Genomic DNA, 11,807 nt, shown 5'->3' with positions numbered 1-11,807 from the left:
AATTGCATTGAGGTACAAACTAGGTAAAGACAATGAAAATTATTCCATGGTCTTCATGCCAAAGAGTGACCCAGAGGAAAAATGTTAATCCAGAGAACTAAATTAAGTGGAATTTAAGAATAATCAAATAAGACAAATTCATTTGGGGCACAATCTTATGTATGTTTAGACAGAAAAAAAGGCTGACAATTCCCAGCATGCCCCTGGGGCATGCTGGGAATTGTCAGCCTTTTTTCTCTCTAAACATGCATAGGATTGCGTCCCAAATGAATATTTGATAATTGATCATGCTAACAAGTGTTAAATATCTTGCTTCTAAAGAGACTTGTTATGGAAGTTTTAGGTTGCACTGTACAGTGTGTGTGTCACATGGTCATGTACATGAACCATCTGGGTATTATTCTTTCTCTCTCCTGTGGAGAGATTGTGTCTGGTGAACTGTAGGGCCTTCCATTCTCTATACTGGCATGCTACAATCTCTTGAACGAATATGCTTGGAGGGACAGACAATCATGCCACCAAGCTATTTGACTGAGACTGTAGTAGTAGCCGCAGGACCATGCAAGAAAGAAGGGCACAGGAGAATTCCTTGGGGGGGGTGAGATCAAAGACTGAAGGGCACCAAGAAAATTTACAGCCAGGGAAATATTCTTCAAAAGAAGCAAATTCACGAATAAACAAAAACACGAGGTAGCGCCTAGGCAGTCAACAGACATATTAAGACATATTCGTGGTATTTTCTTAAAATATTTTTTACCCTGCTTCTCCACAATTCATACCCAAGATAGCTTATGAACAATTTAAAAGTCCATTTGAAATGAATCCTTTAAACCACAGTATAAATTCAGTAAACATTCACTAAACAAGTTGAGCAGAAGCAAAGATCTACAGAAGCACGAATCTGATGCGAATTTGCTTTCATGTAAATAAGTGAAAGTGTGACCTGGTTCGCATGATCGCCGCAACCCACCATAGTTTATTTAAGCCATGGTGGGTAGTGGTACCTGTGAGCCCCAGGTGCTGATTCAGGCCCCTGAGGCAGCTTCTCGTGTCGTCCAAACCAGCAAGGGTAGCTTGTTGGGGTGGTTAACAAACCACCCCACAACCCTACAACAGGCCATGGGTTCTGGGTGGTTTGTTAACCACCCCAATAAACTACGCTTGCCTGGTTCAGACATTACAACAACTTGCACCTGACAAGGGTAATTAGGAAAATGAGCTGGCATGTGTGTGGCTAACAAGCCACTGTGGCTTATTAACCATCCTTGTATCATGTGCACCAGGCCATTATATATGTGTGTGCATGTGTGTGTGTGTATGCACTTGTGTGTGTATCATTAAAATGGTCAATCTTGGGAGATCTTTCTGAAAGGTACAGGTTAGTTCAGTGGGAAAGTTGAAAGCTGGGTCTGATAAGCTTGGGAATGGAATTTCTAAACTTATTCACTGTTGCAGGAAGCCTTTACACTGCAATTCTAGGCATGTCTACTCAGAAGTAAACCCCACTGTGTGAACAAGATTGCAGCCTTGGTCATACAATGAAGATCTGCCAATTGCATAAAGTGTTTTAGAATACTTGGAGGGGAACAGGGAGGACTTATCAGAACAACTGAAAAGGAACTCTTCATGCAGAGTTGGCCCAAGACATTTTGGTGGCTGATGTGAAACATTCAAATGCTCACTCCTCCTTCCACCCTGCATCACACTAATGAACACAAGGCACAATGCACCAGGGAGTTCTCCTGTGTACGCCCCATTGAAATGGACTTTCCAGTGGACTGTGCTTTGTTAAGATATTGTTAAGTTTAGCTCACCAGCTACATTTCTAGTCCTGTATAATAAGCAAGCCTTCCCCAACCTGGTGCCCTCCAGATATTTTGGTCGACAACTCCTAGGATTCCTGCAGTAAGCGGGGGGTTGGACTCAATGGCCTTGTAGGCCCCTTCCAACCCTACGATTCTATGATTCTATGACCATTGGCCGTGCTGACTGGGCTGGTGGGCGTTGATGTCCAAAACATCTGGAGGGCACCAGGCTGTGAAAGTCTGGAAAACATTAAGAGAGGTGTGTATGTCAAAAGCAAAAAGTGATCACAATTACCATTGGTTATGGATGTATGTTTTTCTTTCTGGAGTTTTACTGTGGAGTGCTGTTACCACATGGCTATGGAAGGAGGCCATAGAAGCTTTATCCAGGCAGTTTTCCATGGGGAGGACACCAAGTCTTTTGGAACCATTTCCATAGGGGTGGCCATGCTGTTTTGTTTTATTGTGTGTTGTTTGGTTTTAATTTTTGTGAACCGCCCAGACAGCTTCGGCTATTGGGCGGTATAGAAATGAAATGAATGAATGAATGAATGAATGAATAAATAAATAAATGCTGGTCTCTTGCAGCAAAACAACAGCAAAAAGCTTGGATGCATAAGAAAATAGGGAGGTGTTCACGATCTACATGTTTACTTCCTCACATGTAATTAGGAGCAGCAGAGGCAATGTTTTATAGGATCTGCTTAAAGGAATCACTGGTGCCTAGTCAATATATCTAGCTATATTCGTGAAGACTGCAGAGTCTGTGTCCAGATACATCTGTCGGTCTGGTCGCCAGAGTATGTGGTTGCCTTTCTAATCCCTCCTTTTCTTCTGCCTCCCATCAAGGTTATGGAAAACAATATGTTGGTTCACTGCTTTGATCCTACACATCGCTTCTGTGGCGTACTGCTGGACCAGAGAAGCAGGCTACATGACCACATCAAGGAGCTCCGCAAGATCTCTCGGAGGATCCACAAACTGCACCGGTGCTCCCTGATTGCCAATCTTACTGGGAGCTCTTTATGTGCAGCAGGAGCCCTCACAGCCCTCGTGGGGCTATCCTTGAGCCCTGCTACTTTAGGGACATCTCTTCTGGCTTCTGGTGTGGGGTTAGGAGTAGCAGCTGCGGGCGGGGCTGTTACTGTGACTTCAGATATCTCCTTGGTGCTCTGTAACTCCAGAGAGGTGAGAAGGGTCAGAGAGATTGCGGTGGCCTGTCACAGTCAGATGAGGGAAATCATGAAATGCTTGGAGTTCTTACACCGTGGTCAGGGTCCAATGGACCCCACTTTACTGCCAGCTGAGAAGAATGCTTCCCTTGCATTGTATAATTCCACCTGCTTCATGGTCTTCTGTAGCTCGCATGGCTTCCTGGTCCCAGAGCACACCGAAGAGGGAACAAAAGTAAGCCAGGTTGTGCTTAAGGCCAAAGTACAGAAGCTGACGGAAAACTTAGAAGCCTGTGCAAGACCGATGGATGAGATCTGTGAACTTCTAGAGAGCAGGAAAGGATGTCCCTTGAAGACAGGACCACCAGCACTTTGGGATCAGCATAATTTCTGAGTGGCCACAAGGCTTCTCCTAATGAACAAACCAACCGACCTCTGGCTTCCTCTTGAAAAATAATGACTGGGGCTTAAAGAAGTAAACACTCTGCTGTGGTTGTCTGCTGTTACAGTTTGGGTAGTGCCTAACCAGGAGTTTCTCCAGGCATCTCTCAATATTTGCAGCCCACACACCTCTGGGGCTTGGTCTGTACTGTTATCCTGCCAATGTGCACAGCAAATGGGGACTGTAGCTGCACCAGATCTGGTCTGTGCTACCAAGGTGTGGAATCTGCATAAGGCTGTCACATGGCACACCGCAGCTTGCTTTTTGTGGGGGGAAATCCCTCCCAAACATCTGAACACTGACCAGGAAGCAAGAGGCGCTTCCATCACACAGTCTTCCCCAACCTGGTGCCCTCCAGATGGGTTGGATTGGACTACAACTGCCATCATCCCCAATCACCCTGTGCACCAGGCTGGGGAAGGCTGCAATAATGCATGCCCCTTGAATGAATGTTTCAGGGTAATCAGGAGAACTCGATGGGGACACTTTCCAAGGCTCTGCTTTTATTTGACTCTCACAGCTTGGTAACAATAGTGGTCATGATGGAACTGCAGCCAAGATGGGAAGGAAATGGCTGGAGATTCCAGAACCTGTATGTAGTTCACAAAGTTCAAGAAGGCAGGTAATCACGGACAAAAGGCCAGATTGTCTGAATGTCCCGGAACCTTTTCCAATGACGTTCTTAGAAACAGATGGGAATTTGCCAAACAAGCGTGAGAAGAGATTAATCAGTCTTGCTCTTTGTTGTCACAAAGATTGTATGACGTTGAGGGACATGTTTTTCCTTGCTTTAACTCACTTTGGTGTGCCCTTTCCACACCTCATGCTCAGGAACATCATGTATTTCTGTATTTATTTGTAAAGGGTACTTTAAAATGTTTTTAAAGGTTATATTTAAAGAAATAATAATACTGTCAGCCCTGAGATGGAAGTACTCATTCTACGGGCCCAGAGCTCATTATATCTGAGGCAGGGCAACATCTTTAACTTGTTTGCTATCATTCCCCTGGTGAACTTTTTCACTCAAAATACCTAACAGAGAAGATGGAACAGATGGGGTGGCCCTATAGTTAGGCAGAGTGGGTCAACTGCCTCAGGCGGCAGATGCTGAGGGGTGGGGAACAGCAGCAAGACGGTGGAGGGCAGAGCTGTGAACCCCCTAAGCTAGCTTGCTGCCCTCAGGTGCAGTGGAGGGCGCTGTCCCCTTGTCAGTGTTGAAGTAAAATTCAGCTGCCACTCTGGTTGGCTTCTATACATGGATTTGGGGGTGAGAGCCATCTTGTACTTCACCTCAGGAAGCAGAATATCTTGGGCCAGCCCTGTGGGGCTGGCTGGCAAACCAAGAACAAGAATTCATCTATGTGTGAAAACAGTACCACAACCTTGGAGATTCCTCTCAGTGAGTCAGTCACTTCTACATATATACTTGCAAAGGACTTACTGGAATGAGTGAAAACATTATTTGACTTTTGTTTAGGAAAGTCTTTGCAGAATGAGTGTTCCAGGCTTACTACTGTCCTTCTAAAAACAACAACCAGCACCTACCAAACAAAAAGCTTTATTCAGAAATAAACTGCCAAAGATTTATAGAGGTGCGGTACCAAATATGGCAAATAAAAGTTGCAAAGGAGATCGAGGGCAGGCCTTAAGAGTCCCCCCAGCCAAGACAGTCACAAGGCTGCTTCTGCTCAGACATGGCAGCCAGCAACTCACACAATCAGAAGCAAAGTCACTTATTCCCAGGGCCCCCACTTGTGGATGAATATGGCTTAAGAGAAAAATGCTTTATACTTTGCACCTGGTTAGCACAGCCTTCCCCAACTGGTGCCTCCAGTTGTGTTTGACTACAACTCCCATACTGCCTCAGCCAGCTGGCTGGGGCAGTATGAGAGTTGTAGTACAATACATCAGGACTAGGTTGGGGAAGGCTGTGCTAGAAAGATAGCTTATACAGCACTGGGAATAGTAATAATGGCCTACTTTTGGTCCATTTACACAACCTCCTCCACTTGTGGCAGGCACATTTAAAAATAGTTAACACAACTGTACTTCTTGCATTAGCTCTGGGTCTGCAGTGCAGTGCCCATGGGCACCAGTGTGCCCACAGCCACTTCTCTTAGCGCCCACCAAGCTCTCTTCCCTTGCTGGGTTTTATTTTACATTTAAAGATTTTTTTTAATCAAAAAGCAAAAAGCGGGAGGCTGACATGTTGCAAAGCAAGTGTCAGCCTGCAGCACCATCTTTAATTCTACATATGCCTGAGTCCCTCAAGTGAGTGGCTGCAGAGCAGTGTGCCCAGTGACCCAGAAAGAATGGAAAAGGTAGCCTGGAGGGCGATGGAGAGTGGCCTGGGGAACTGGAGTGGGGAGGCGGCGAGGAGCAAAGGAGGGTGTTCTGCCTGTGCTCTGTGTGTGTTTAGCCTGTGTGTATGTGAGCTGGTTGTTTGGGGGTATGTGTGTTGCCTGGGTTTTTTATGATTGTGGTGGTGGGACATTTGTGTTTCTCTAAGCATCACCAGTTTGTCTTCTGTGAAATGTGCATGTTGTTGTATTTTGAGGGGGCAAATGCATGTTTTGACAGTTGGGGCTCAGATCCCACTTCTACGTTGTACTGAGTTCCTTGGGCAAGTTACTTGTCTCTGAGCCTCATCAGTTTGACCTCTGTGAAATGGGTGCTGGAGCAGAAAACTGGGTTCAAAAGAATGGTTTTGTTTTGGAGCTCAGACCACACCTCTGCCTTGTACTTAGTTTCTTGGGCAAATTACTTTTCCTTTAGCGTCATGAGTTTGCCTTCTCAGAAATTGGTGTTGTTGTTACTGGCAACGCCCACAATGGGGTGTCATTCTGAGAATGGGCAAACCTCCTCCATGGCAGCCAGTTTGTGAGAGCACCCACAGCACTGTCTCAAAATTCCAAATTTGCCCACTGACCCGACAAGGTTGGGGACTCCTGCATTAGTCTCTCTTGCTCCACCCAGCTAGCAGTTGGGGCATGAGAGATGTAACTAGGCCATTACATTACCCCAAACATCATTGGCCTCCAGAGAAGAGCACGTGGGGTTACTAAAGGAGTGTTACGGTTTATAGATCTTCTATTACAGGGCTAATGATATGTATTGGCTGAACTAAATGTTTCCATGGATATGAAGATATGAAAGTGATTTATGGCATGAAATCTGTATCTGCTAAACAATGCTGTAAAGCAGACCCAGCCAAAGAACTAAGCAGAAGATGGGATAAACTCCCCTTCAAAGGGGCAAGCTCTTCACAATGGCTAGGCAGCAAGGTGTTGGTTTCTTGCACAATGGGAAATGCATGCTAGGATTAAAAGTTAATGGAGAAATGTTGAGTTAATGGTTGGTGATTGGATAATGAGAGGCTTCCAAAGTTTTGTACGTTTGGAGTTGATCAAATAAACCACAAACTTTTGCTTGCCTGCCTATCTGGTTTCATGGCAGATTTAGGGATGTGCGAAAGTGACTTACCTTTTCGCGGATTCTGTTCGGGGGGGGGGGGGAGGCGTTCCGTCCCTCCCCCCGGAATCCTCGACGGCCGGCTCTGCCCCATGGCAGCTCCGCAGAGCAGCCGGCCAGGCCAGGGCCGTCCGCAGCCAGATTTCCGGCCGCGGTGGCTGCTGGGTAAAAAAAAAAAAAAAAGCCATATGCAAATGGTGGCGGCTATGGCCGCCGCCATTTGCGTTCCTTATTTTTCGCCGTCTTAGTCTACGTAAATATTTACGTAGACTATTACAGCGAAAATAAAGGGGAACGCAAATAGTGTAGTGGGCGCTATTTGCGTCCCTTTTTGATTAGCTGTTTTAGCCTACGTAAATATTCCGTGGCGGAATTCTCTGACATCCCTAGGCAGATTCATATCTCACAATGCAGCATCTCACAATCATTTAGGATTGATTTTCACATCCACCACAGCAAGGTCTCTATGTCTTTTCCTAGGTGTGATGTCACACAGACTTACAGGCACACTTGAATGGGAGTAACTTCTACTTACATTCATAATAATATTGAACCCCTGAAAAGCATCCCTGCAGCTGTATTTCAGTGACATGAAATCTTTTTCGATGCTACCCTGTGGGTATATGGGGGCCGGGGGTGGGATTATATCCTGAACAAGACATAACAATGAGGAATGAGGGGAGAAAAAGAGCTAAAACTACAGTGGGCATGTTACAGACATGCACAAAATTACCCAGCATTTGCGGAGGAGAACACTGTAGTCTTTATGCTTAGGGCCATGCTCCAGTGGGGGGGGGGGGAGACAAAGGGGGCGGGGGCAAGAGCAAAAGAGGTGGAGCAAAGTACCCCCAAATACCAGCATATTGTAGCTTCAAGCTCCTAATGGCAGTAATTAAACTTTTAGGAGAGGTATTTCAACCTTTTGGAATGGGGAAAGAACTGCACTAAAAGCTGGGAAACCAACAAATGATTGGTGGTTGGGGGAAAGGGGTGCGGGGAGCCCTGAAGGGCCATTGGAACTCTAGGGGAGGGTGGATTTGGCCCCAGGGCTCTCACCCCTGTCCTAATGCATAATGGTACTGTGAAGGATTGCTGGAACCAGTTCCAACCTTCCTGCAGCGCAGGACCACCCTGGAACTAATTCCAACTCTCCTGCAAAATAGGACTGGCCAAACCCGGCCTTCCAATCCCCCAAAATACCCAGTAGCCACTCTCCTAGGCCAAGAGGCACTGAGGTTATGCAGAGAAATCACACCAACTAAAGGTTGGATAAAGGTTTATTAAGGTAAAAATAAAGGGATAAAGAGAAAGAGAAGTATGGAAGTGGCAAGTCATCCCAGAGGGTAGAAAGCCAAATTACTTAAACATACACAGAGAGCCTTATAAACACCCCTCCAAGCAAAAATAATAAAGCTTCCTGGACTACCCTTAACATACCTAAGTATGGGTCTCCCAGAATAGCAACCAGCTGTCTGCATGTCCAGAATCACTAGGATGAAGGAAAGCTCCATGCCTCGGCCCTCCGTTAACGCCCAGCCGTGGCAACCCAGGGCAGATTTTCCTTCAGCCAATCACCGGCTCAGCCCCTGGGTGGGCCGCCCTTGCCCCCAAGAGGCTGGAACTCCCCACCAACTCCAGCGGTTAGCACTTCCCAATCCACAGGGACTGTGCCTGGGCTTGAGCAAAGGGGCCTCTAGATAACATACAACTCCAGCTGGTTGCATTAGACAGGACAACACGGCCTAATCTCATGATGGAAAACAGGCCGTCATTATTGACAGGTACCACTGGCATGAAAAGGATGAGGAAATGGTTTGGAGATATACGTCAGCTCAGTTCTCACTTGCATCTGGGCTATACCACTTCAGAGTGCAGGTGTGGGGCTCACATACTTGAATGCTTCTCCATACATGCTCTCTCTCTCCAGCTTCTATACTGCATTGCAGGCCAAGCAACTTACAAAAGATGATTTAAACCATGAAGCAATTGTAAAAATACAAATTAAAAAATCCAATTACAAAAACAAAATGTCTACGTTTTATACATATTAGGACCCATCCATCCAAAATGTTGGAATAAGCTGTAGGGATATAGGGGAGTGTTGTTTATATAAGTTCATGGGCATATGGATGCATAGCAAACAGAATAATTAAGTGGTAACTTAACTGCAGGTAATTGCAGTTCTCCAGTACTGCTTTCAAAATTCATGAATGAAATGAGTTCACAAATGTATGTTCATTACTCAGTGACTGCAAGGTTTAATTAATTTATTTACGATATTTATATACTGCTCCACATCAAAAGATTTTGGAATGGTGAACAACAAAGATAAAAGAATAGAACAACATGTTAAAACAATTAAAACATTTTAAAAGAAACAAATTCTGAATTTAATAAACTGTGGCTGGTCACTCAAGGAAGGCTTCTCAAAATAACCATATCTTCAGGAGGCAACAGAAGGAACAGAACTTTGGTGCTGGTGTGACCTCTGAAGATCTGAAGACGGAGTTCCACAGGAAGGGGGCCACTACACTGAAGGCTCTTTTCCTGGTGGACTCCAGCCAGGCCATGGGAACCACCAGGACATGCCCTCTGATGACCTCAGTGACTGGGCAGGTTGGTAAAGATGGAGGCGCTTTCTCAGGTACCCGTTCCCAAGTTGTTTAGGGCTTTGTACACTAGGACTAATACCTTAAACCTGGCCCGGTAGTGAATAGGCAGCCAGTGCAGTTCCCTCAGCAAAGGAGTTGCATGCTGAAAAGGGGCAGCTCCTGACAACAGCCAAGCTGCTGCATTCTGCACTAGCTCCAGCTTCCAGACCAGCATTAAGGGCAGCCCCACATACAGTGCATTGCGGTAATCCAGTCTTGAGGTTACTAATGCTTGTACCACTGTGGTCAAGCTATCCCTGTCCAAGAGAGGCCATAGCTGGCGAACCAGCCGAATCTGGCAAAAGGCACTCTGAGCTGCCATGGCTACTGGGGGCCCCAGTGACAATGATGGATCTAGGAGTACCCCCAGACTATGAACCTGAACTTTCAGAGGGAGTGCAACCCCATCCAGAACAGGCAATGAGCCTATCTCCCAGACTTGGGAACCACTCACCCACAGAGCTTCCATCTTGCCAGGAGTCAGCTTCAGTTTATTGACCCTCATCCAGCCCATTAATGAGTCTAGGCACTGGTCCAGGACTTACACTGCCTCTCCTGATTCAAATGTCACAGGGAGATAGAGCTGCATGTCATCAGCATACTGATAGCATCTAACTCCAAATCCCCTAATGACCACTCCCAGCAGCTTCATATAGATGTTAAACAACATTGGGGACAAGATGGTACCCTGCGGAACCCTGTAGCTCAGTTGCCAAGGGGCTGAGAAATAGTCACCCAATGTAACTTTCTGAAATCGGCCCTGTATGTAGGACCGGAACCACTGTAACACGGTGCCTCCGATACCCATCCCACAGAGTCAATCCAGGGGGATACCATGGTCGATGGTATCAAAAGCTGATGAGAGGTCGAGCAGAATTAACAAGGTTGCACTCCCCCTGCCCCTCTCTCGATAAAGGTCATCCATCAGGGTGACCAAGGCTGATTCAGTCCCGTAATCACATCGAAACCCAGACTGGAGTGGGTCTAAATAATCAGTGTCCTCCAAGAGTGCCTGCAGTTGCTCTGCCACAGCCCTGTCAAGTACCTTTCCTAAGAAAGGGGTATTTGCAACTGGGCAGTAGTTGTCTAATACCACTGGGTCCAGAGTGGGCTTCTGCAGGAGTGGTTGCACTACTGTCTCCTTAATTTCTAGTGATTGTGGAAACATCACTAAAGACCTGTCTTGACAGAGCTGTCATATCACATGACATCACCTTGGACACAAGGGCTCAGTTCAGACATAGGGCCTATTTGCATGATCATGGAGGGGGAAATTAGTCATAGTGGCTTATTTCCCCCACTGCATGTGCTGGGGGGTTTGTATAATTACCCTCGCTGGTGCAGCTTGCCATGTTGTGTGAATCTGTGGCTTGCTGCCATAGTTAACAAGCCACCCCATAATGCTACAAGAGCCCATGGATTCTGGGTGGGTTGTTACCCATGGCAACAAGCCACTTTCACTGGGTTCGCATGACACAGCAAGCCGCATTAGCAAGGATAATTATGCAAATCCGCCTGGCACATGGCTGGCATGCACAGCGGGGGAAATAAGCCATTGAGGCTTATTTCCCCTGCTTTGATCATGCAAACCCAGTCATAGTCCATGCACAATCATTACAGTCCGCTGTGATTTATTTAAGCCACGATGAGCCATGATACCCATGGGTGCCAGGTTGCCTATTCAAGCCACGGCTTGTTGCGGCTGAACCCAGCTTCTTGTGTCCAAACACACGTTCTGCTGCCTGGTGGCCATTAGGAAGAGGATGGAGGTGGCAGGTGCCAATGGTCAGATTGCCTGACCATGGCTTGAGCCCCCTGTCCCCAATGGTGTGACCCTCTCCTGTCCCAGACCACAGTCTGTGATGGACAGAGGGGCACCAAAAAGGCAAGCTGCAGCAGTGGACAACCCTTCCAGATATTGTTGAACTGCAATTCCCATTGGCCCTGTCCAGCATAGCCAATGGGAATTGCAGTCCAACATCTGGAGGGCCATGACTTGCCCACCCCTGGACAAATGGAAAAAGGAATATGCATGAAGAAGGCAAAGAGTGGAGGCCAGGAGAAGAACAAGGATAAGTTTGCCAGGTGGCTCTTATCTGGAAGTGCTGTCCCTCTGTTTAGAACAATGATGCCCCATAGGAAATAATAATGTCTATCTCGTCATTGCTGACACTGCATCTATGGATGGTTTCTTAATGCTGAACATTGTGATCTAGAAGGCATATAGCAAGTAGCTGGGGAAATGCAAAAAAGCAGAGAAACAAGC

General features: G+C 46.5%; 1 protein-coding gene across 1 annotated transcript; it reads left to right on the top strand.

The window, feature by feature from the left end:
• Positions 1–2,657: 2,657 nt before the first annotated feature.
• APOLD1 (apolipoprotein L domain containing 1) lies at positions 2,658–3,371 on the top strand. The gene has a single exon (XM_084811770.1). It carries the CDS (start codon positions 2,658–2,660, stop codon positions 3,369–3,371), a length of 714 nt encoding a protein of 237 aa, XP_084667896.1.
• The last annotated feature ends 8,436 nt before the right edge of the window (positions 3,372–11,807 follow it).

Source organism: Heloderma suspectum, chromosome 7 (genome assembly GCF_057233095.1).
Source record: "Heloderma suspectum isolate Gila_16-S chromosome 7, 16-S_ref, whole genome shotgun sequence".
In the NCBI taxonomy this organism is placed as follows: domain Eukaryota; kingdom Metazoa; phylum Chordata; class Lepidosauria; order Squamata; family Helodermatidae; genus Heloderma; species Heloderma suspectum.
Note: the sequence above shows the minus strand (reverse complement) of the source record. Positions and strands in the feature narration are given on the sequence as shown.